General features: G+C 61.2%; 1 protein-coding gene across 1 annotated transcript in view; it reads left to right on the plus strand.

Moving 5' to 3' along the window:
* The window catches only part of HMCN2 (hemicentin 2), a 44,145-nt gene that overhangs the window by 9,527 nt on the left and 11,642 nt on the right, over positions 1–22,976 (plus strand). The window contains 47 exon segments of the mRNA XM_019474060.1: positions 350–474; positions 755–899; positions 1,044–1,156; positions 1,427–1,583; positions 1,801–1,963; positions 3,458–3,585; positions 3,737–3,845; positions 4,212–4,381; positions 4,968–5,063; positions 5,182–5,358; positions 8,445–8,564; positions 8,735–8,896; positions 9,256–9,537; positions 10,155–10,322; positions 10,491–10,604; positions 10,799–10,885; positions 11,382–11,573; positions 12,029–12,202; positions 12,729–12,842; positions 13,104–13,246; positions 13,423–13,573; positions 13,791–14,009; positions 14,279–14,392; positions 14,460–14,647; positions 14,841–14,937; positions 15,242–15,403; positions 15,816–15,929; positions 16,048–16,179; positions 16,653–16,796; positions 16,898–17,057; positions 17,434–17,558; positions 17,642–17,825; positions 18,011–18,114; positions 18,417–18,689; positions 18,787–18,977; positions 19,054–19,135; positions 19,421–19,557; positions 19,684–19,825; positions 20,049–20,196; positions 20,462–20,589; positions 20,718–20,874; positions 20,994–21,115; positions 21,351–21,515; positions 21,604–21,711; positions 21,800–21,934; positions 22,228–22,362; positions 22,484–22,674. Coding sequence (XP_019329605.1) covers positions 350–474; positions 755–899; positions 1,044–1,156; positions 1,427–1,583; positions 1,801–1,963; positions 3,458–3,585; positions 3,737–3,845; positions 4,212–4,381; positions 4,968–5,063; positions 5,182–5,358; positions 8,445–8,564; positions 8,735–8,896; positions 9,256–9,537; positions 10,155–10,322; positions 10,491–10,604; positions 10,799–10,885; positions 11,382–11,573; positions 12,029–12,202; positions 12,729–12,842; positions 13,104–13,246; positions 13,423–13,573; positions 13,791–14,009; positions 14,279–14,392; positions 14,460–14,647; positions 14,841–14,937; positions 15,242–15,403; positions 15,816–15,929; positions 16,048–16,179; positions 16,653–16,796; positions 16,898–17,057; positions 17,434–17,558; positions 17,642–17,825; positions 18,011–18,114; positions 18,417–18,689; positions 18,787–18,977; positions 19,054–19,135; positions 19,421–19,557; positions 19,684–19,825; positions 20,049–20,196; positions 20,462–20,589; positions 20,718–20,874; positions 20,994–21,115; positions 21,351–21,515; positions 21,604–21,711; positions 21,800–21,934; positions 22,228–22,362; positions 22,484–22,674 — 6,947 coding nt within the window.

Consider the following 22,976-nt stretch of genomic DNA (forward strand, 5'->3'; position numbering starts at 1 on the left):
TTATTCCTGCCTCCTGCCCGCGCGGGCTGTCCCGGCGGTGAGTGAGCGGCAGAGCCGTGCCAGCCACGTCGCTCCCGAGCCAGCCGCGGTGAATGCTCAGCAAACCCTCCCCCAGCGCAGGGTTTGGATAATGCTCTTCCACCTCTTTGGCTTAATGTACTGACACGTGCTTGAACCCAAACTGTAGACGAATATCCCCAAATTCTTGGGGGATCTGAATGTTGGAGCCAGCCCGTACCGAGCCAAGGTCTGGACCTTGGAAGAAAGGCGATCCAGATCTGTTTTCCTGAGTGTTCCTGGCCAGTTTATCTCCCGTTAATATTGTTTCCCGTTCTGCTCTTTCAAGCAGCCCCAGAAATAGCTCTTGCATCCCCTGTGGTCCGCATGCTCCCAGGCCAGCCCGTGTCGCTGCCCTGTGTGATCCTGGCTGGGAGGCCGTTCCCAGCCCGCCGTTGGCTGAAGGACGGGCAGCCGGTGAGGCTTCTGTGCCTGCTGGGATGGTGGGTGGGTGCGCAGCCATGAATGTGGCCCTGCGGCGGGGCCTTTGCTGCAGGACAGGTGCCTCAACCTCCCGGGGCCAAAGCTGCTGGTGGAAGATGCCAGGGGAGCATTTGGGTTAGGAGGGTAATGTGGGTTCATCATTGCATCAGGATGTTCCTACTGCTCAAGGACTGGTTTCTAGATATGCCCCAAAGACACAGTGATACGGCGATGTTTGACCTCCCCGTCTGTCCTGCTCTCTGCCCGTGCCCAGGTAGCCCTGAGCGGCCGCTACTCCGTCCGGGCTGATGGGAGCCTGCACATAGACCAGGCATCGCCGGGGGACGCGGGGAGGTACACCTGCGAGGTGACCAACGCCCTCGGCTCGCACAGGCAGGACGTGTCCTTGGTCATCCATGGTGAGTGGCAGGGTGCTGGGCGTCCCTGCACTGCAGTGAATGGGGACGGGTGCCCTCCACACTTGTTAAGCTGCAAAACACTGCTCTCTCTTTGGTGGATGTGGCCCCGACCATGCAGGCTGAGGTGCTTCTCTTCCTTCCCAGTTCCTCCTAGCATTGAGCTTGGCCCCGTCCTCATCACTGCCACCGAGGGAGTGGCCATTGCCCTGCGGTGTAATGCCACCGGCGTGCCCCCCCCTACTGTCACCTGGGCAAAGGTAGGTGACAGGGACGGGCAGGCTGCCATCCTGCTGCCAGCCGGGGAATGGGTCACCCTTGGGTGTGGGGTAACGTGTTTGGAGGGGACGTAGCTCGCCAGTGTGGCTGTGGCTGCGGCTGCCCGAGGAGGTGGCACCAAGTGCCCTGGGAAGCCAGGACTGGGAGGTAGCTTGCTCTGACGGGTCCAGAGCCCTCTTCTTGCCCTTGGGATGCTCAGCGCATGGGAGAGTCTCTGCTGTCTTCCTTCCTCCCTTCTTTTTCCTCTGCAGGGCACAGAGCCCATCTTGCTGAGCCCGCGCTACCACCTTGACCCCGATGGGACCCTCCTGATCCCTTCACCCTCCCCTGGGGATGCTGGGACCTACTTCTGCACAGCTACCAATGCAGCAGGTTTCTCCAGCCGGGAGATGCAGCTCTCCGTCAGCAGTGAGTGCCTGGGACTGGCCCTGGCGCCAGCTCGTAGTAAAGCAGCTCTGGAGGGCTGGAGGGTGGCTGGCAGGGAGATCATGACTTGGGGACTCTCCTAGCTTTTTTGGGTCACCTAGCCAGGTGCCAGATGGGTTTGTGGGATGGGAAGAGCAGCAATGAGGGCTGTGGGGCACCTGAAGTGTTCCTGCACCAGCCGCGCTCCCTCTCTGCCCAGCGAAGCCCAGGATCACCGTTAACGGATCGCAGGTGTTGGACCCCATAACCATCCTGGCTGTGCTTGGGCAGGAGACCACCCTGCCCTGCGAGGTTCAAGGCTATCCCCCTCCCTTGGTGGTATGGACCCAGGAGTCTCAGCCGCTGCCTCTTGCCACTGCGAGGTAAGGAGGGCTGTGGGTGCCGGGGCCGTGCTCTCTTGGTGTTGTGTGTCTCCCTCGAGGGATGTCAGGTCTGTGAAGGGTGGCAGCAGTGGGGAGCTATGAAGGTCATCCCTGGTACTGAGCAGCTGATGCTCAATGCTCTGGCAGGAGCAGAGGCAGCTGAGCAGTACAGCATTAGTGCTGCTCTTCAAAGAGAGCACAGCAAGAATCACCAGGCTTTTTTTTCCATCATACAAACATCTGCTGGGATGGAGCAGCTGCTGCCGACCCTTTGCACGCTCACCCTGAACACAGGTTGGGGTTGGGAAGGGAAGGCGGCCCCAGCAGAGCTCCCTGACCGCACTCAACCGTCCGCCTTTGTGCACATTCCTGCCTCGTGCCGTCGCAGTGCCAGAGACGATGAGGCCAAGGACATGCCTGGGGATGGTGGATCCCTGTGGGAGGTTGTTGGACTTGGTGCTGCAGGGCACCGAGGAGGAGGAGTTTTGAGGTCTGGAGGAGGAGGAGAGCAGCGTGGAGCAGAGGACGGGTAGCCAGGGAGGCTGCAGCCTCCCCTGCTCCTCGCAGCCCACGTGTCAGGGTGACTTCATGGGCCGTAGGCGTCAAAATGTTCCTGGGCCAAGGTTTGGCAGAAACACAGTTGTGAGCCCAGCAGTGGCTTTGTCTGCGTTGGAACATGGGTTTAAAGGCCAGTTCTGTTCCAGTGGGTGACTTCTGGAGGGCCAAATTCACTTGTTGATGGCATTGAGGCTGATGGCAGCGATGGGACAGTCATTTAATGCCATTTGATGAGAGAAGATAACCCGGAGAGTGGTTGGATACCTGTTTATCAAGTGCCTTGGTCTTCCCCCTTGGAAGCAGGAGCTGCTTTCTTAGCACATTAGCACCACACTGGAAGGGGCTCCCTAAAACCATTGGCCCTGATCTGGGGGTTAATCACTTCTTTCCCTGCACCTGAGGATTGCTGTGGCCTGGGGAAGCAGGAAGGCATCTTGGTTTTGCTCTTCTTGAAGGACTGTGTTGCCTTGTCGTTCTTGTGTGGTTTCCCATGGCTGCTCCTGGTTGACCTGTGCTGCTCCCCACGTCTCAGCTGGCTTGTCCTCATGTGCCTGGGTGATTTATGGGAGCATACGGGGAGGAATCTGCGGCCGTGGGCTGAGATGATGTTATGTCTGTGGAGCACAGACAGTACTGGGAGTGAGAGCATGGCCAGCTCCAGCTGCAGGGGCCATGCTCCACAGGGAGCCCCCCCACCCCCCGCGTGGGTGGCTCACACTGCTGCCTCGTGCTGAGCTCACGCAGGAGCTGAGAAAAGGGATCTTGCACCTGTGGACAGCTCTGCTGCCCTCCTTGTGCAGGAGGTGGCCCTGGGGACCTTCTCTTGGCTTTCTCAAGGTGATGGTGAGCTCTCAGCCCTTAGCTCCTGCCCAGGGGTTGGTGACGGAGGACATGGCTGTTCCTCCCATCCAGCTCTTCTGTTCCCTCTCCCCCAAGGCACAGCGTCCTCCCTTCGGGGTCCCTCCGGCTGGCCGAGCCCCAGGTGACGGACACCGGCCTCTACACCTGCACGGCCACAAACGCCGCGGGGAACGCCACCCTCAGCTACAGCCTGCAAGTCCAAGGTTCACGTCCGCTGGTTAAAATGCTCTTCCCACAGGCTGTGGGTCTTAACATACCACCGGGGTCCTGCACCCTCCAAGCCCCCAGCTGCCCCCGTGTTCCTGTGCCAGGGTCCCGAGGGTGGTCCCAGCCTCAGGTCCCCTTTCCCCCCAGCTCCCCCTCGGCTGCTGATCGGAGATGGGGAAAGCCACTTGACAGCCGTCGCCAATGACTCCCTGAGGATTCACTGTTGTGCCATGGGCATCCCCACACCCCAGATCCAGTGAGTACTGCAGAGTCGGGGGATCCTGCCCATGTCCCCCTGAGTTCCCTTTGGGGCTGCGTAACTCCCTGGGGGTGCTCTGCAGCCCAGCGTGCAACGCTGTGGCAGAGATTGGGATGGGGGCTCAGGATGTGTGATGGAGACCCCAGCTTGGGGTGTCCCTTAGGATGGGAAGCATCAGTCCTCCTCCTTGCCCCTGCGATCCCGCTCTTCCTAGTGGTCTGGGCACTGCCAGCCCCTTTCCAGGTGACAAGGGGACAGTCCTCACTGTCAGCACCCTGCTGTTCCCTCCTTCGGTGGGCATAAACGGGGGCCAGGGGGTGGTGGGACAGACTAAGGACTTGCTGCCTGCCCCCCTCCTCACAGGTGGCTGAAGGATGGGCACCCGCTGGGCAAACGGGACGGTGCGGTGGTGTCCGAGGACGGTGGGACCCTGCTGATCACTCGCGTGGGGCTCAGCCACGAAGGGCTCTACATCTGCCAGGGCAGCAGCTGGGCAGGGGTGGCCCAGGCAGAGGTGCAGGTTTCGGTGCAAGGTGAGTGCAGCATCTGGGGTGAGACCTGCTATCTATCCACCTGTCAGGGAGGACACAGCTAGCCAAAGGAGCAGGTGTTCTTGGCCCTGCTTTTTGGGAGGTGTAGGGTCACTAGCTTGATCCGTTGGGATCTTGCCCTTTGCTGGTCTCAACCTGAGGGTGAGAGCTGATGGCCACTGACACCGCGGGAAACCATAGCATCCATCCTTGATGGGTGCTTCCCGGTGGAGGGTCTACTCCCAGCCCCTCTGGCCAGAGCACCCCTCGGTCAGCATCGCAGGATGTGATGCTGAAGGTGCCAGGTAAGAAACCAGGCAAGGAGCAGAGATCCCCCTGCCCTGGGAAGGATGAATATCTCATGCCAGGGGGCAACAAATTTGCTAGCTAACTTGGGGAGCAGCAGTGGTACCATGTGATGATGCGGTCCCCTCCCAGAGCGGGGAGTGAGCCCTGGCCGCTGCTCTCCCAGGACTCGGTGCGTGCTGAGAGCCCCCGGTGAGCCCAGCCGTGCCCCACGGCACCGCACTGTGTGGCTGCAGCTGGCTTGGGCCACGCAGAGCCAATGTCTGTGCGTGCTGGGTTGTAGTGCCTGCGAACATCGAACCCAGCGCAGTGGACCTGGCTGTCCTGGAGAATGGCACGGTGTCCCTGGAGTGCCTGGCCTCGGGGCTGCCTGCTCCCGGTGAGTCGATCCTCTCCCTTGGCTCTTGCTCATGTGTCCCTGGGCCTTTCCCTGGGTCCCCTTGGTGAGAGGGGCAGTAGCGTCGCTCCTTAGAGCTCTGCTCCCTGCTTCCCTCCAGACATTGCCTGGTACAAGGGGCATGAGCAGCTCTTGGCTGGACCGGGCCGGACCCTGTCCAGGGATGGGAAGTGCCTGGAGATCCACCGTGCCCAGCTCTCCGACGCCGGCACCTACCGCTGCATGGCCTCCAACGTGGCTGGTGTCGCTGAGCTCTGGTACAGCCTGCAGGTGTCTGGTGAGTCTACGGTGAGCAGGGGAAGGACTGCAGCTGCCTGAGAGCTGGGTGCTTCCCCGCACCCCCGCCCCGGCACATCTTGTATGTGCATGGGACCAATGGGGCTGTCACAGCCCTCAGGACACGTCCCTGGAAAATGGCTTTAGTAGAGCCCCTGTCCTCTGCCCCATTTGCAATTCCAGCCATGCAGTCCCCTGTGTTCATCCCAAATAATGTCCTAGAAAACCATGGCCCCATGGATGGGTATTGCCTGGTCCACACCGTGGTGTCTCCCACCCACCCTGCTCCTGCTGTTCCTGGTGATGTTTCTATGCCCCCCCAGTGCCCCCGCAGATCACAGCTGGCCCCAGCCCCCTCACGGTGGTGGTGAATGAGCCAGTGACGCTGGAGTGCGATGCCACGGGCACCCCAGCTCCGGTGCTGCTGTGGCTGAAGGACGGCAATCCGGTGCCCAGCATGGCGGCAGGTGGCCCGCAGGTGAGACAGCTCCTGATGGAACAGGGGGCTCACTGGGGATGTCTCTCCAGGAATCATAGAATCATAGAATAGTTTGGGTTGGAAGGGACCTTTAAAGATCATCTAGTCCAACCCCCTGCCATGGGCAGGGACATCTTCAACTAGATCAGGTTGCTCAGAGCCCCATCCAACCTGACCTTGAACACTTCTAATGATGGGGCATCCACAACTTCTCTGGAAAACCTGTGCCAGTGTCCCACCATAGAATCATAGAATCATTGAGGTTGGAAAAGACCTCTAAGATCATCGAGTCCAAAAGGAAGATGCTCCTTTTCTTTGTTCTGGCTTTTAACAAAACAATTGCTGGAGCTGAGCAGGTGCAAAGTTGCCCAGACCTGCCCCATGTTTGGTCCATGGGAGCATGGACCTGCTCAGCCCTGCGCTGGGCTTTCCTGCCACGAGGGGCATGGATGGGCAGAGGGTCCCCGGGATGTGATGAGGATGGGCTCCAGGCAGGCTTATGCCCACGCCCAGCCATCCCTGTTGCTGCCTGCCGGCTTGCAGCCCAGCTGCCTGCGAGTTTCTCTGGTTTCATGCTCATCTGGGCTCTTTCTGCATCTTGGGGAAGCACAGGTCCTCTCCGGCGGGCGCATGCTGTCCCTGCCCACCGCTCGCGTCCAGGACTCGGGGACATACACGTGTGTAGCCAGCAGCGCCGTGGGGGAGGACAGACGTGAGGCCACCCTCGAGGTGCGGTGTAAGTACCCCCGTGCATCCCCAGCCCCTTCCCAGCAGCGTGGCTGTGGGGTTGGAGGCGGTACTCGGGACTATGGGGCTGCTCCGACGTCCCCTTGCACAGGGCTGTGGGGCCCAGCCCTAGGGAGAGGTACCAAAGGGGGTGGCTCGGGGAAGGTGTTGCCCTGTCGATCTGTTTTCCAGTGCCCCCCACTGCTCTGGGTGAGGAGGAGAACGTCTCTGTCATCATCAGCCAGCCGGTGACCCTGGAGTGCCCGGCCCCCGGGGTCCCCCCTCAGGGCTCCCGCTGGCTGAAGGATGGGAACTTGCTCACACCAAAGCTGGGCATACAGCTGTCTGCGGAGGGGACTGTGCTCCAGGTGACATTTTGGAGTATTGCGGAGGATGGGAAGGGAAACGGGGCTGTGAAGACTCCCGTCTCCCCTTCCCCACCCTTGGGAGAGAGTGGGTGCAGAGGGAGGGGGTGTCCCTCCCTGCTGCCCATGGCTCAGCACCATTCCCACCCCTCACGCTGATCCCATCCCCACGGCTTCTGCTGGCACAAAATTCCCCCATGGAGGGGCTGCGTGGGTCCAGCTCTGCTGCAGAGCATCTTAGTGTCTCTGCTTCCTCCGGCAGATCGGGCGAGCCACCGTGCAGGATGCGGGCAGGTACACGTGCCAGGTGCCCGGCTGCCCGGAGAAACACTACAACCTCGACGTGTGGGGTAAGGGCCACCGCGGCTGAAATGGCCCATCGGGAGCAAATATAGTGTGTATACACACACATATATATACTATATTACATACCATTTGTTTATATGTGTAATATGTACCTGGGGTAGTTAACTGGCTTGGAAAACGCTAAGCCCAAAATATTAAAGCTCTGCAAAACAATGGAGCTGGAGGCGGCAGGGAATCCCCACCGGAATGGGTGTCAGAGGGGAAAAAGCCAATGTTTGCATGAGCCTCGGGGGGAGATTTCAGTGACAATGCACAAGAGGTGTCTTTCCAAAATTCGGGCAGGAGAGTGAAGGGATTTCCTTGCCATTGCCAGGGCTTCTCTGTCCTTTGCACTTAGTCAGTGTGGCGGTCGCTGCAGGTATCGTCCCCCTTCTCTCCCCCTGCCTGAGTTGGGAGGATGCCAGCGGTGGTTCCCAGGCTGCTGCCAGGACGGGCACGCCGACCGCTTTTGCTCACTCGATTCGAGCATCCTTGCAGCCTCCCGGCCCGCTCAGCACATCTGCTGAGCCAGGGCCTGGCTTTTCTCAGGGATACTCTAGGCCAGTTGGTGGAAGTCCTGCAGGCAGGTAGCCAGGGAGTGGAGAAAGTCCAGTTCTCCTGATCCGGGCTTGTTCCTGCTATCCCTTCCCAGGGAAATGTTTGCACGTCTGGTGTCCTGGCTCGGGTGGATTGTTTGGGTTCTGCTGTTTTTGTTTTTCAGGGGTTTCTGGGTGTTGGGGTTTTTCTTCTACAAATTGATATCCCTCATGGGAAGGAGTTACCATTTTCCATCCAGCTGTATTTATGAGCAACTGAGAACAGCATCTGATAATGGAAAGAGTTAGGTAACCTTCCCAGTGAGCAGTGCTACCTAATAAGGCTGTGTCTGGCCAACCTGGGCTTGGCCTGCCTGTGTGGCTGCTGCGGGATCCTTGGTCGTCCTCTGCTGTAGGCCACGTGCAATTAAAAGCATCACTTGCTTAATAGCTGGAGAATCAAGATTATTATTTCCACATGGAGCCAGTGCAGGGGAGGCTTACTGGTTCTTTGTGCGAAGCCCAGAGGAGCTGCGGGTGGTGTGTAGCCAGCAGGACGGAGCTCCGTCAGGGAGCTGCTCCTCCCCTCTCATCCAGTGCCATCAGCGAGCTGCTCCTCTCCTCTTGTCCCCTGCAGTGCCCCCGTCCTTCTCCTCGGCAGAGCCCGCTGCCGTGTCTGTGCTGGAGGGGCAGTCCGTCAGGCTGGCCTGCGAGTGCCACGGGATCCCCTTCCCCACCCTGAGCTGGTGGAAGGACGGTAGGGTCCTGCTCCTCAGCCTCATCCCTCCCCACACATGTGTTGACCCACCAGAGAGATGTTGGTCTCCTCAGAGCAAGGAGTGCTTTATGCTGGGCAGGGTCCAGCTTCTGGGTGGGAACTGGTCCTGCTGGGAATCTGAGAGAGGCTGTTGTCTCCTTCCCCGGCAGGTAAGCCCTTCTCTGCCCAACCTGGGAGCCCAAAGCTGGTGTCCACGGGAGGGAGCATGCTGTACATCGAGAAGGTACGGCTGGTGGACAAGGGGACGTACACCTGCGAGTGCAGGAATGCTGCTGGCAGCAGCAGCAAGGAGCATCGCCTGGAGGTGCACGGTGAGCTGGGGGGCTCCAGAGGGAGAGAGGACCTGTGGGGGTGGCTGAAGGTGCCATGATATCTCTCAATGCAAGGTCCAGCTGGACCTAAAAGTTCACAGCCATTGCCTGCTGCCTTGGGTGTTTGGGAAAGGATGCTGCTAGCTGGGTCAGCTTTGCCCCTCCGGGTTTCCTCTTGGCTCCAAGCTGATTGCAGCTGGTTTTCACTCCAGCAGCCCAATTGCGCTAGTTGCACCCGTTCGCATTTGCTTCGCCCTCCTGCTGCCGCTGTCCACACTGATGGCGTTTGTATATCCACTTGCATACGGCCAAGGGAGTTGCTACAGCATCGCCTCCACCTTGTGTCCCTCTGCCTGCAGCACTGCTGAGGATCCAGGGCAGCAGCAAAGCCCCGAGGAAGGTTTCTGTCATCAAGGCTGGCGAGACAGTTTTGGAGTGCGAGGCTGTGGGGACGCCACCACCCACAGTGACGTGGGTGAAGGATGGGCAGCCTGTGGCCGGCGGGGATGGGCTCCTGCTTATGGAGCAGGGGAGGCGGCTGCGCATTTCCAAGGCAGAGGTGGCCCACGCAGGACGCTATGCTTGCCTGGTGGCAAACGTGGCAGGGCAGGAGCAGAGGGAGTTTGACGTTGCGGTGCACGGTAAGGGTGCAGGACGGGGCTGGCGGCTGGGGGATGTGGATGCAAGCAGGCTCAGGAGGGCGGTGATGTCCCACTACACGTTCGATGCAGCATAAGCACAAAGAACAACCTGACATGAAGCAGACCTTGGACAACCCAACACATAGAAGGTCTTGGGTCAGAAGGGGATGCTCCAGGCAACATAGCTGTAGAACTGCTATGTTCTATCAGGCAGGAGTCTTTCCAGGGCCGTCAGAGCAGACCATCTCACATTTTATAAAGTCATCTACTTTCCAAGGACTTGGGGAAACCTCATGGGTCAAGGTACCAAGCACTTGAACTAGAAAAGGCCTCAGGTGGCTCAGGGCATGTGGCCAGCATGGTGTCACACCTGTAAGCCTGGGCTTGGGGGTGCAGGTAGGTGGCACATACTTGTTGTGGGTCACCTGTCCCATAATACCTTCAAAGTCGACAACTTCAGATGATGCTAATGGTCCTTCTGGGCTTGTGTCCTCAAACTGTATGAGCAGGAGGGTGGGAACAAGCTGGGTTTACTGAGTTCACCCCCTTTGCCTTGCTCCTCTGCTGTCTTGGTGGCTGCTTTGCAAATGGATGTCCATCCTTTTCTGTCTCCCCAGTTCCTCCTGAGTTCATTCAAGGATCAGGATCAACAACCAATGTCAGTGTGTCTCTGCATGGAGCCCTGATGCTGACCTGCGAGGCCACTGGCGTTCCCCTGCCCACAGTCACCTGGTCCTGGGACGGCTCTCCCATCACCCCCAGCGAGCACACGCACGTGCTTTCAGGTTAGGGACGAGGCATGGATGCTGTGAGAGATGGGAGCTTTGGGAACACATTTTGCCCCAAATGCTGATGGGTTTAAATGCAGTGGAGCTCCAGCCCTGCAGGAGCACTGCTGGGATGGGTTGGTGCCTAGATAATGGCCCTGAGACCTCATTGCTCCATGCTTCCAGGGGGCTGGCTGCTGAGGCTCACCCGTGCACGAGCCCAGGATGGTGGCCGCTATTCCTGCCTGGCCAGCAATGTAGCTGGGGAGGCCAGGAGGCATTTCGACGTGGAGGTCCTAGGTAAGGAGGGGTCCTCCGTCTGCTGCAGGATTCCTGGTGGGATTTCAGAGCTTCACCCTTGCAGGGACAGTCATGAGTTAAGACTGGGCATGGTGGGAGCTGCAGTACCAGAGTCGTTCATGCCTTAGCATGTGAACTCGGAGGCTCGGCGAAGCTGGCTGGCTGCTGAGGTCGCTGGTGGCTTGTGTTCCTAGTTCCTCCCCACATCGAGAACGCAGACGAAGAAGAGACCATCAAAGTTCCCGAGGGCCACCCTGTCACCTGGTCCTGCCTGGCTGTGGGTGAGCATCACGCGGGGAGCGGAGGTGGTGTGAGCAGGTGGGAGATGGGGCTCAGGGACCTGAGTCTCCCTTTAGGGCGTGGAGTGAATGGACGGCGCCAGTCGATGACATGAAAATAGCTGAAATCGGCTGAAGAGGTGTTTTGGGATAGTTCCTGGCTTTGCAGTTGGGCTGTCCGGGAAGTGCTGGGGCCACACGGGGAGCTTGTTCCACGACGTAAGCTCCAATCTTTCCCAAATGGAGCTAAAATTCCTCTAATCTGGTTTCTCCTTTAGTGATGGGAATAATTAATCAACTCCTACTCAGGACAGTTTTCTTTCTTCTTGCTGGGTCATCCAGCAGGCTCTAAAAACCTGATCCAGATCATGATAATTTTGGATTTGGGCTGCTGTCCCTGCTTCTCAGAAAAGCTCCAGCGCAATGACCCCGGTCAGGCTGTGCGCAAGCATGGAAAAACTTTGCACGAAGGCCAAAACCTGCTTTCCACCCCGCACAGGCAACCCCCAGCCTAAGATCACCTGGCTGAAAGACGGCTACCCTCTGCCCAGCAGAGACACCTTCTCCATCTCCCCTGATGGCTCCGTGCTCCACGTCCCCCGAGCCTCCCTGTCTGATGCTGGCCGCTACTCCTGCGTGGCCTCCAGCTCTGTGGCGAGTCAAACCAAGCACTACCTGCTAGATGTTTCGGGTACGAGATGCCTTTGGATGGAGGCAGAGTCTCAGGTGTGAGCAGGGAACATGGACTTAGAGGGCTTTTTAATTGCCTGCCCCAGGTAGGTGGTGAGGATCCCTTAACCCTACAGCCGGCAGCATGGTATGATGTCCTGGACCTGCCAGAAAGCCCTCGTGAGACCTCTTGAAGGAACATAAAGGGCCCATCTAGTGCAGGATCCATCTCTGATGGTGCAGGATCCATCTCTGATGATGGCTTGTGGGAAGGGTGGAGAATGTCTTCTGTGTCCCCTGTGCTTTTGGAGGGCAGAAGCTGAAGCTGGGCTTGTGCCGTACGTGCTGTGCATTTCACGTGCTGTGGTCAAGTCCAACTCCCTGAACTTGGATCATGCTCTCTGGTGGGGGGGATGAAACATCGGGAATCCTAAGTGGGTGCTAATGCTGATCTGCCATGCAATCGCGTCTCTGCAGCCAGTCCCACACTTGCTGGAGATGCCCGCGATGCTGCTGCAGAAGAAGTCACAGTGATCATCAACAACCCCATCTCCCTGGTCTGCGAGGCTCTGGCATACCCATATCCCAACATCACCTGGCTCAAGGATGAGGTTCCCCTCAAAGCCTCTAGAAACGTCCAACTGCTCCCTGGTACTGTGACAGTGTCCGCAGGCTCTGCGTGACTATGGTGTGGCCCCTTGGTCCATGCCTGGGGGAGTGGGGTGGGGCTTTTTCTGTGTCTGGGTGTGGTCCAGGGCAGTGGGACGGTGAGAAGTCATTGTCCTGCAGGACCCGAGGGGCTAGGGCCATCAGGTGGATGCTGCTCTTCCATGTGCCGCATTGTCTGAAAATAGCTAGAGCCTCCTTGGCAGCATCAAGGAGGTGGTGCCTTCTTGAGCATGGTGCCCACCACCTTGGGCATGGTGGTGTTGGGGTGACAGTTGGACGCGATGATCTTAGAGGTCTTTTCCAACCTTAATGATTCTATGATTCTATGATCAGTGAGACAGCACTGGTTTTTATAAGCCTGAAAACTGGGCTCTAGAAGAGCACTAGACCCCCTCAAGTCAGGCTTGCAGGTGATCAGCAGGTCCCTTAAGATGTCTTCTTGTGCTGCATGGGGATAGACAGCTGTGGCTGTGAGTGGCGACCCTCTCAGGAGACCCCCTTTGCCCAGGTGGCCATGGGCTGCAGATCCTGAATGCCCAGGAAGAGGACGCGGGCACGTACAGCTGCATCGTGGCCAACAAAGCCGGGGAGGCCGTGAAGAACTACTCCGTGAAGGTCCTGGGTGCGGGAGCTCTCCATGTCCTTCCTAATTCCTGCAGCAACCCTACCACTGTAACTGGGCCAGTGCCCCTTCCCTCCCTTCCCATGTCTTCACCCTGGGGAGCTGCTCCTCTTGCAGCTGGTGCTGTCACACACATATCAGCACATGGCCCCAAAACACCTCTGGTCTACCCTGGTGAGGGCAAAGGGTAGCAAGAGCTACCAAAAGCAAGAGCTCTGGGGGCTCTTCTCTCATCCCAGCTGTGTCGTCTCTCCCCACTAGTTCCTCCTTGGATTGCCAGAGATGACCCTTTGGGGGAATTTGCCATGAAAGAGGTAAAAGCCAGGGTCAACAGCACGGTGACGCTGGAGTGCGAGACCTGGGCTGTGCCCGAGCCAACCATCCGGTGGTACAAGGACAAGCAGGTGAGGCCCTAACTGCAACCAGGGAGGAGCTGCTGGTTTTGGGGACCCTCCCAGGTGGATGGAGTGGGAAGATGCCCTTTATATGGCTGGCTGGGCTCCGTCCCACTCCTGGGGTGCGTAATCCTCCTCCTGTCCTTCTGTTTCTTCCCTACCTTGTGGCTGGGGTCCCCGTGCAGCTCCTGGAAAGTGCCGGCCACCTCCAGATCCTCAGCGAGGGGCAGGTCCTTCAGATAAAACCAGCCAGCGTCTCAGATTCAGGGCACTACACCTGTGTGGCCACCAATGCCGTGGGCGAAGATGACAGGGACTTCATCGTGCATGTCCAAGGTGAGCCCTGGGTGGCTGGCCAGTGCCCGGAACAGCGGGTGTCTCAGCAAGAGGAGGGGTCCTTAGTGGGGTCCCTCATGGGAGCAGAGCAAGGTGAGCAGGAAGAGAGTTTCTATCTGCTGGAAAACAGACATCTCCTTGGCCCCGGTCAGGCCTGGGCAGATGCTCTGCTTGCACCTCGGGGGTCCCCACAGCTGACCACAACCTGTCCCTGCAGTGCCGCCCCTCTTCCAGCAGCAGACGAGTCCCAACGAAACCTTTGAGATCTTCTACCGGGAGGAAGACCAGGATGGGGAGGTGACAGAGCACCGGCAGGCCATCCTCAACCAGCCCACTGCGCTCTACTGCGACACCAGTGCCATCCCACCCCCCCGGCTGACCTGGTACAAGGACGGGGAGCCCCTCTCCCCCGGCCCGGGGGTGCTGATGCTGCTAGGTAATGGGCATGGACCCTCACTGTTTGGTTGGGGGGGGGGTGGGGTTCCTGTAGCAGCTCTGTGGTTTGAGAGCATATGTAGCACAGGGGGGTTGGATTCTGTCCCCTTGTTCCTGCCAACATGCACAACACCTGTGGGACTTGCAGGAGTGGGACCGTGTCACTGGGGCTGCGTGGGGGTCAGTGCACAGCAAGGTGGGAGGGGGAGGTTGGAGAGGACCCTCCGATGCCCCCGCAGAGCCTTCCCCATCCCCTGCCCTGCGCCGCAGGGGGCCGGGTGCTGCAGCTGCCCGCGGTGCAGGAGGAGGACGCAGGCAGGTACACCTGCGAGGCTGCCAACGCGGCGGGACAGGACCGCCTGCACTACGAGCTGGAGGTGCTGAGTGAGTACAGGACCAGAGCAGGGAGTGGATGGAGGCACGTAGCAGTCCCGTAACCGCCTGCTTCCAGCTGCCCCGGCCATCCACGGTGGCACGGAGGACCTGGCCGAGGAGGTGACGGCCACCATCAATGGCACCGTCCGCTTCAAGTGTGAAGCCACTGGGTACCCGGTGCCCGTGGTGTCCTGGCTCTGGAATGATGTCCCCATTGTGGTCGGCCCACGGCACCAGCTCCTGGAGGGTGGCACAGTCTTGCAGGTCAGTGTCCCTCTGGGCAGGGTGGCTGTGTCAGGAGGGGACATGGGAGACACTGGGTGGAAGGGACAGGGCACTCTTCCCTCCCCAAGGAGGAGGCTGCCCTGGTCTTGCCAGGTGCTGAGGTTACTGTGGGAGCCCCAGTAGCTCCCCGGCTTGGTGCAGCCCTCAGTGGGGCTCTGCTCCCCCTTTGCAGGTGGCCGCGGTGGAGGCAGGTGACGCGGGCAGCTACACATGTGTGGCTGAGAACCTGGCTGGGTCAGCTGAGAAGCACTTTGCCCTCGCCATGCAGGGTAAGGCATCCCCAGTGACCCTTCCCTGGGTCTTTGATTTACCCCCGTCCTCCTCCTCCTCCTCCTCTTCCTCCTCCTCCTCCTCCTCTGCCAGCTGGAGTCTCCTGTGGCTCCTGAACTGTGTGGCTGCCTCCATCCCCCCGTGCTTGTCACGCTCGCCCCATGCGAGGAGGTCGAGGTGCCGGCACACTCCAAGCAGGCGAGGTGCTTGGTGTGAGTTTCCTCCCAGGGAGCCCTGGGGAAAGCTCAGCCTCCACAGTGATGGTTCCCCTCTGGCACTGTCTTTTGGGGTGTGTCGGAGCAGAAGCACCCCGGATCATGGGCACAAACCCCGAAAACATCGACAGCATCGTCAACGGCAGCATCTCGCTGGTGTGTGATGTCCAATCCCACCCCGCTGCGGAGATCACCTGGTACAAGGATGGCCATGTCCTGCGGCTTGGTGAGGAGGTGACAGTCACCCCAGGTATGTTGGGATGAGCAAGGATGACAGCCTGTCCCCCAGGGCTTGGCACGGCTGCTGGCTCTTGATGGCAGGCTCTAACTCCCCTAACTCGCCCCTCTGGATGCCACATGCGGGACTCGAGCTCAGACTTTCAGCTGTAACCACAGGCTAATAACTTACTGCCGAGTAATCCCTTCCGGAAAGGACCAAGGTTGCATCCTGCAAACTCTGCGCTGCCTCTCCCCAGGAGCTCAGCACTCTTCCCTGCTGTGCTCAGTGAGGCCTCGGACCTCAAAGAGAGACTTTGATGGCCAGACACCTCTCGCGTGGAGCTTGGCCTGCTGCAGGGGGACGGGTCAGCTTGCTGGCACGGTGGCTCAGACTCGGTCCCGGCTCCAGCCTGCCCTGACTCCCTGCTCTCCTCTTCTTCCAGGCTCGCGGGTGCTGCAGCTCCCTCGCCTGCAGCTTTCCAGCTCGGGCACATACACGTGCGTGGCACTGAATGTGGCCGGCCGGGACGAGAAGCACTTCATCCTCACCGTCCATGGTAAGCGGCAAGGGCTCAGCCGGGAGCTCCGCTCCCCGAGCGCACACCAAGGAGCTGATGGCAAACTCTGGTCCGTGTGTTCCTGCTCACACACCCCATCCCTGCTCCTCCTCCCCAGGACCCTGGAGCATCGAGGACCGACAGCAGGAGACGCTGGATGCCGACGTGGGGAGCCCCCTCGTCCTGACCTGCCAAGTCACCGGTGTGCCTGCACCCACCGTCACCTGGCTGAAGGACGGGAGCCCATTGGGTATGTGCAGAGGGGGATGCAGTGCCAGGCTGCTATCCCAAGCCTCACCACTGCCCTGCCTGAAGCAGTCCTGCCTCAGTTTCCCCATTTCTAATACTGCTGTGAGAGAACTGCAGGACCCCACAGGGGAGGAGGCAGAGCATGAAGGGGCTGGCATTTTCCCTGCATGTTTTTAAGTAGCCTCAGATTCATTCCTGAGGCTGAAACAATGGGATGTGATGGAGAGACGTGGGGGTGAGCTCTCTGGGTGCCAGCCCTTGGGCTACCCGCTGGGACGGGGTTTTTGCCCCCAGACCAGTGGCTCTTTTCTCCTGCAAAGCTCCAGCAATGCACGGTGCAAACACACCACTCTGCAGAGCCCCAACCTCCAAACCTGGGTCCTGGGGATCGGAAGGGGGGAGCGTGACAACGTGCCTGGGGACAGCTTGGCGGAGGAGTGCCGCTACAGTCCCCTTCGCCCCGTCTCCTCGCAGAGAGCAGCCCGGAGCAGGGCCTGGTGTCTGAGGGGGGCCAGCTCCAGCTCAGCCCCCTGCAGCCCTTCCACCAGGGCCGATACACTTGCCTGGTGCAGGGCCCAGGCACCGAGACGCGCAAGGACTTCATGGTGCTGGTGCGAGGTAGGGCTTTCCTGGGGCAGCGGGGGTCCCCGCGGGCTCTCCCTCGGAGGGGAGCCTTCCTCCTCCTCCTCTTCCTCAGCCTCCCTCTCTTCTCGGTGCAGTGGCACCCCGGATCGCCAGTGTGGGGGTCCCCAGTGAGCACAGCGTGCTGGAGGGCGGAGGGGTGAGGCTGGAGTGCCGGGCGGAGGGGCAGCCCACCCCCCAGATCTCCTGGCTGAAGGACGGGGAGCCCCTGGGGCTGCAGCCCCCTTCGGGCACCCGGTGAGTCTGGGGCGGGGGGAACCACCCCACGGGCTAGCCATGGCACAGCCCCATCTGTGCCTCAGTTTCCCCATGTGCAAAAGAGCAGTGCAAGGCAGGCTGAGCTCTGCTTCTCCCCCCTCTCCCTGCTTGGGCTGGGATGAGCGTATCCCAGCTGTTTGCTGAGGAGCATCGTCCCGGGTTAAGCCCTGGTGTCCTGGACGGTGCTGCAGCCTGGCATGGTCACTGTCACCCTGGCAGGGTCCCAGCTGCTGCCCTGGCCTTGCAGCGTGCCCCAAAACCTGCAGCCTGGGTTGCAACCAGGCACAGAGCATCTCTGCCCCATGGGCACGTTAGGGATGGACACACAGGTCACTGTCCCATTCTCCCTGCCCAGGATGTCCCTGGATGGTAGCTCCCTGCTCCTCGAGGGGCTCCAAGCCGCGGATGCGGGGGTGTACACCTGCCTGGCCCGAAACAGCGCGGGCGAAGACGCACAGCTGCACACGCTGAGTGTGCTGGGTGAGCGGGGCCAGGACCCACAGGGCAGCGCCAGGGCCACCCGCCCCTGACAGCCCTGTCAGCCCCTCTGTCCCCTTGTCCAGTCCCCCCTGCCATCGAGAGAGGCACCGATGACTCGGAGGTGGTCCATGGCGTCCTCTTCGCAGCGGTGACGCTGGAGTGCTGGGCACGGGGGTCCCCTCCCCTGCACGTGAGCTGGCTGAAGGATGGGCTGCCCCTGCCCCTGTCCCCCCACATCACCCTGCTCTCAGCCGGGCACGTTCTCCGGTAAGAAGTGACCCCGGAGAGATGCTCGGCCGCAGGCTTTGGGGCTGGTACCCAGGTTTGCATGCTGGGCCAGCCATGGCTGCATCCTGGAGGTGGCTGCGTGTCAGCATGGAGACCTTGGGGGACAGGGGGGGACCTGGAGCTGATGTCTTGTCCCCATCCCCGTGCCCTGCTCCATGGAGTAGGATCTCCCAGGCACAGGTCTCCGACGCTGGGCTCTACACCTGCATTGCCTCCAGCCGGGCAGGGGTGGCCGATCGCAGCTTCGTCCTGCAGAAACAGATACGGGGTAGGGGGGGGGGGGGTGGGGAGAGCGGAGAGCGGAAGCACCAATTTTGCTGGCAGAGCACGCTGTGCTTTGCAGCTCTGTTTCTAAGCAGGGTCCTGAGCCGGCCCTCGGCCACTGGGGTGGGCTCAGGCAGGATGGAGCAAGGTGGGACCAGCCTGAAAGCAGTCCCAGAGCACCCTGCAGGGAGGCTGAGCCACCTCTGGGTGCTTGCAGGACACTGGGGAACTGCCAAACCCGTCCCCAGTGCCTGGGACCTGGCTTTGCTCCTATGGCCCCGCTAAAGGGGACTGCTCCCTCCCCAGTGCCCCCTGTCCTGGAGAGTCCAGAGAGCAGCGAGGAGCAGATGGTGGCCGAGGGCTCCAGTGTCACCTTCACCTGTGAAGCTACCGGGTCCCCAGCACCGGCAGTGACCTGGCTGAAGGACGGCGAGCCCCTGGGGTGGCAGAGCAACCGGGTGCCCGGCGGCCCACGGCTGAGCCTGGTGGCCGTGGGGCCAGCCGACACCGGCGTGTATTCCTGCCTGGTGGCGAACGAGGTGGGGGAGGCCAGCAAAGCCTTCCACCTCCTGGTGATGGGTGCGTGTCTGCCCCTGGGAATTTGGGAGGGACAGCCGGCCAATTTTTTGGGAGCAATGAGGGGATGAGCCCACCCACCTCACTGTGCACCTTGCAGAGCCACCCCGCATTGAGGCTGCATCCCATCCCACCGAGATGTCCGTCACTGTGGGCACCCCACTAGAGCTGACATGTGTGGTGACAGGTGTCCCCATGCCCACTGTCACCTGGGAGAAGGACGGGCGGCTGCTGGCAGGGCCCTGGCTCGTGTCGGGGAATGAGAGCACCCTCCACATCGAGAGCACTAAGGTAGGGCCTCCTCTTTCTTCTCCCCATCTGCATTTTCTTTTCATGCCTCAATTTTCCTTCTCCTGGCTTTGCGTAGGTGGCCGACGCCGGCTTGTACACCTGCCTGGCTGCTAGCCCTGCCGGGGAGGACAGTAGGAGCTTCCACGTCAGCATCCAAGGTAGCGTGGCCCCAGCAGTGCAGCGAGGAGGGTGCTAGCATGGGGTGCTGCGGGGTGGCCAGAACTCTGGGGGACCAGAGAGCATGAGCAACCCCTGCACCCCTCCTTGGGATCGCTGGGGGGTGGATGGGGAGAGCAGTGGGGGCTGTAAGCCTCCGAATGGGCATCTGGAGCACAGTGTGATGGTCCTGCAGAGTGGGGGGGCTATGCGTGACTTATGGCAACAGGTATGGGGGTGCCCAACCCACGTGGTACCCCCTGGCCCACCTGGCATGCGTCCCGCAGCACCTCTCAGCATCGCGAGCGTTGGAGAGACCTACAGCGTCACTGCCGTGGCAGGGGGGCAGCTCATCCTGGAGTGCCCTGAGGATGCCGTGCCACCCCCCCATATCGAGTGGCACTGGGAGGGCTCCCCACTGCGGGTACGTGTGATGGGACCTGGAACGGTGCGCAGACGGGGGCTGGGATGCACCTTCACCAGCCCCGTCATGCTTGTGGTGGGGGTGATGCGGGGAGAGCTGCTGACGGGGGCTACCTGGGGGTGTTAGGAGGATGCCCGCAGGCGGGTCCTGGCCGAGGGGCGCTTCCTGCAGATCCGGGCCGTGGGGGCGGCGGACGGCGGGGAGTACAGCTGCAGGGCTACCAATGCGCTGGGGGACATCAGCCTGCGCGTCCAGGTGGAGGTTCACGGTGAGAGATGATGCCCTGCCATGGGGCTTTGCTGGTAGCAAACGCCAGCTCCGTCCCTGTTAGTTCAGGGATGTGTAATATTATTATGGGGTGTCCTAAGTTTGGGGTAATGGGAAGGGGCGGTTGGATGGTGCCCAACCCCCTGTGCTGGTCTGGGCTGATGTCCTCTGTCCCCTGAGCCCTGTCTCCGACTTTCTCTGGTGCCGGCTGGATGCTGCCGCAGTGGCCCCGGAGATCCAGCCGGGCCCTGAGGAGGTGAGGGCACTGCTGAATGGCTCAGTGGTACTGCCGTGCCGGGCGGAGGGGTGGCCTGTGCCCCGGGTGACGTGGCGGAAGGATGGCCGGCTCCTGCCCCTTCGCGGGAGCAACAGGTACGAGGCTCTGCAGGTTGGTGGCACCAAGAGCTGGCTCTCGGATCGTGCCACCCTCGATATCAACAGGCAATTTGGCATGCTTGGAGCAGAGACAGCACTGTCCTCCCTGTGAAGAGCTCTGCTCTGTCCCTATGCCAGTTCAGTGGACACGTGCCACATCTGGCTGCAATGCTACCTGCCACCTTCCCAGCCGCGTGTCCCTGTGTGTTGCAGCCCGGCCGTGCAGACCCCCACACGGGGCTTCCTTGCTCTCCCTCCCCAGGCTGCAGCTCCTGCCAGGTGGCTCCCTGCAAATTGACCCCATTCAGGTCCAGGATTCGGGCTATTACCTCTGCATGGCATCCAGCCCCGCCGGCTCTGACCGGCGAGGCCTGGACCTCCACGTCCTGGGTAAGTGGAAGAACTAAGCCGGATCCCTCCTGGGCTCACCCCCCTCCAACCCACCTCTACTGGGCTACTCTCGATAGTACAACGATGTGCTGCTGTCCTCTGCTCATCGCTGCCATGCCCTTCTGCAGTCCCTCCTGTCATCACTCCCGGGCCCTCCAACCTCACCCTGCTGGCTCAGCAGCCAGCTGCGCTGGGCTGCGACGCCTGGGGATCCCCCGAGCCCCACATCAGGTGGGAGAAGGACGGCCACCCTCTGAACCCGCACCTCCCGCCCGGTGCCTACAGGTACCCGCAGCACTGACCGCCTCGCCTGCCAAAGGGTCCCGCCGTAGGGTGTGGTTTGCCCCCTCTCGCTGCTCCCCGCAGGGCAGGGGCTGACCCCGACATGTGCTCTGCCCGTGCAGCTTGCGGTCCTCGGGGTCGCTGCTCATCACCAGCCCCAGTCCCCGGGACGAGGGGCGGTTTGAGTGCATCGCCACCAACACTGCCGGAGAGGCACGCAAGGTCTTCCTCGTGTCCGTCCACGGTGAGTTCCTGGGGGCTGTGGGTCTTGCTGAGAGTGGCTTTTCCGGGGTCTGTCACCACCTCGGGTGTGATGTGGGGTGTGCTCCAGCCCCTCCAGTGTTGGGTTCCCTCCAGAGGACTGGACATGGGGGTGGGCAAGGGGGGAAATAGAAATACCTGGGCCCATGTGCATGGGGATGGGATCCCCTTCAGCATTTCTATGCAGCCCTGCTCACCTCCCTCCCTCACCTCTCCAGTGCCCCCCACCATTGCTGATGACCTTACGGATGTGGTTGTCACCCGGCTGTCCCCCGCGGTCCTCACCTGCTACGCCTCCGGCGTGCCCCCACCCATGGTGTCATGGAGCAAGGAGGGGGCTCAGCTGGGCAGCCGAGGAGGGGGCTACCACGTCCTGCCCACAGGTATGGGCATGGAGCGGTGCAGCACCAGTGGGGCGGTGGGTCCCTGCCAGCCATCCCGCTGCCTCTCCTCTGCCCGTTGTCTTCCCAGGGGCCCTGGAGATCAGGCAGGCGCTGCCTGCACATGCTGGCCGCTACACCTGTACGGCGAGGAGCACTGCTGGCACAGCCCGAAAACACCTCTGGCTCACGGTGCACGGTACACATGGCTCCCAGGGGTCCCGCTCCCTGTGCCTTGGCCCACCTTGGGGGATCCCTGGTGGGCAATGCTTCCCTGCCACTCACAGAGCCCCCCACCTTGAAGCCCCTGCCTGGTATGCTGATGGTGATGGCCAACACCAGCGCGGTGCTGTCCTGCGAGGCGACCGGGGTCCCCCGGCCAGAGGTCACCTGGCAGAAGGATGGTGTCGGCATCGCTGGAGGTGAGCGGGAGGGTGGCAGAGCCCACGCTGCCTGCCAGCCTTTGTCCGGGGGGAGATTTGGGTCCTTGGAGGTTGTAGGCATCCCAGCAAGGTGCTGGGTGGCACTGTGCATTGGTCCTCCTGGGTCCTGGCTGCCATCCAAGGCGGGTACGGCGATCGCTGGAGCTGTTCCCTGGGGGACTCCCCAGGAAGGGGCACTTCTGTAGGCGAAGCAGTCCCTGCACACCATCCACCTGTGCCCCAGCATGGCTGTGCTGCCCTGTCCTGCCCTTCATTCCTGCCCATCCCCGCAGGGCCCGGGCTGAAGGTGCTCCCCGATGGGCAGCTGCACCTCCTCCGGGCCTCCCCGGGGGACGCGGGCACCTACCTGTGCGTGGCTCGCAACCCCTCGGGCACTGCTGCAGGGAGGACCAGGCTGATCGTGCAAGGTAAGGCAGGACCGGGGCCCCAGCGCTCGCCCCCTCCTCTGCTTGGCTCCTTCCCTGGCACCTTGCAGTGAAACATGGTTCTCAAGGTGTGAGCAAGTCCCTGCCCTCCTGCCCCATCCAGTGCCTCCCGTCATCGCAGCTGGCCCGGCAGAGCTGGCTGTCCTGGAGGGGCTGGAGGTGCTGCTGCCCTGCGCCGCCCGTGGTGTCCCCGAGCCTCGCGTGTCCTGGAGCCGGGAGGGAGCCCCGGTGTGGGGCGGTGGGGGGAAGGCCACTGTCCTGCCCTCCGGGGAGCTGCTGCTCCGGGACATCCAGGTGAGCACCATGCCCTCCTGCAGCTGAGCTAACTGTAAGGTCGGAGAACTGGAAAACAAGTGTCTCTTGCTGCTGAAAAGAAAGCCCAGGTTGTTCTGTGCTCTGCCATGTCCTTGGGCTGGGGCTGGCAGGACGAGGTGTCACTTAGCTGAGCTGCATCTTGGCTGCTTTCAAAAATATTTGGCAGATGGGGAGCCCTGCTCAGTCCTTTGCAACAGGCTGGTGGGTTGGGGCAGCATGAGTTTGTTAACATGGGATGGAAAAAGTGGCCGGGGGGAACACGCAGCCTTTTGGGGGTGGAA

The sequence above is a fragment of the Aptenodytes forsteri genome, unplaced genomic scaffold (genome assembly GCF_000699145.1).
Source record: "Aptenodytes forsteri isolate BGI_AS27 unplaced genomic scaffold, ASM69914v1 Scaffold136, whole genome shotgun sequence".
Lineage (NCBI taxonomy): Eukaryota > Metazoa > Chordata > Aves > Sphenisciformes > Spheniscidae > Aptenodytes > Aptenodytes forsteri.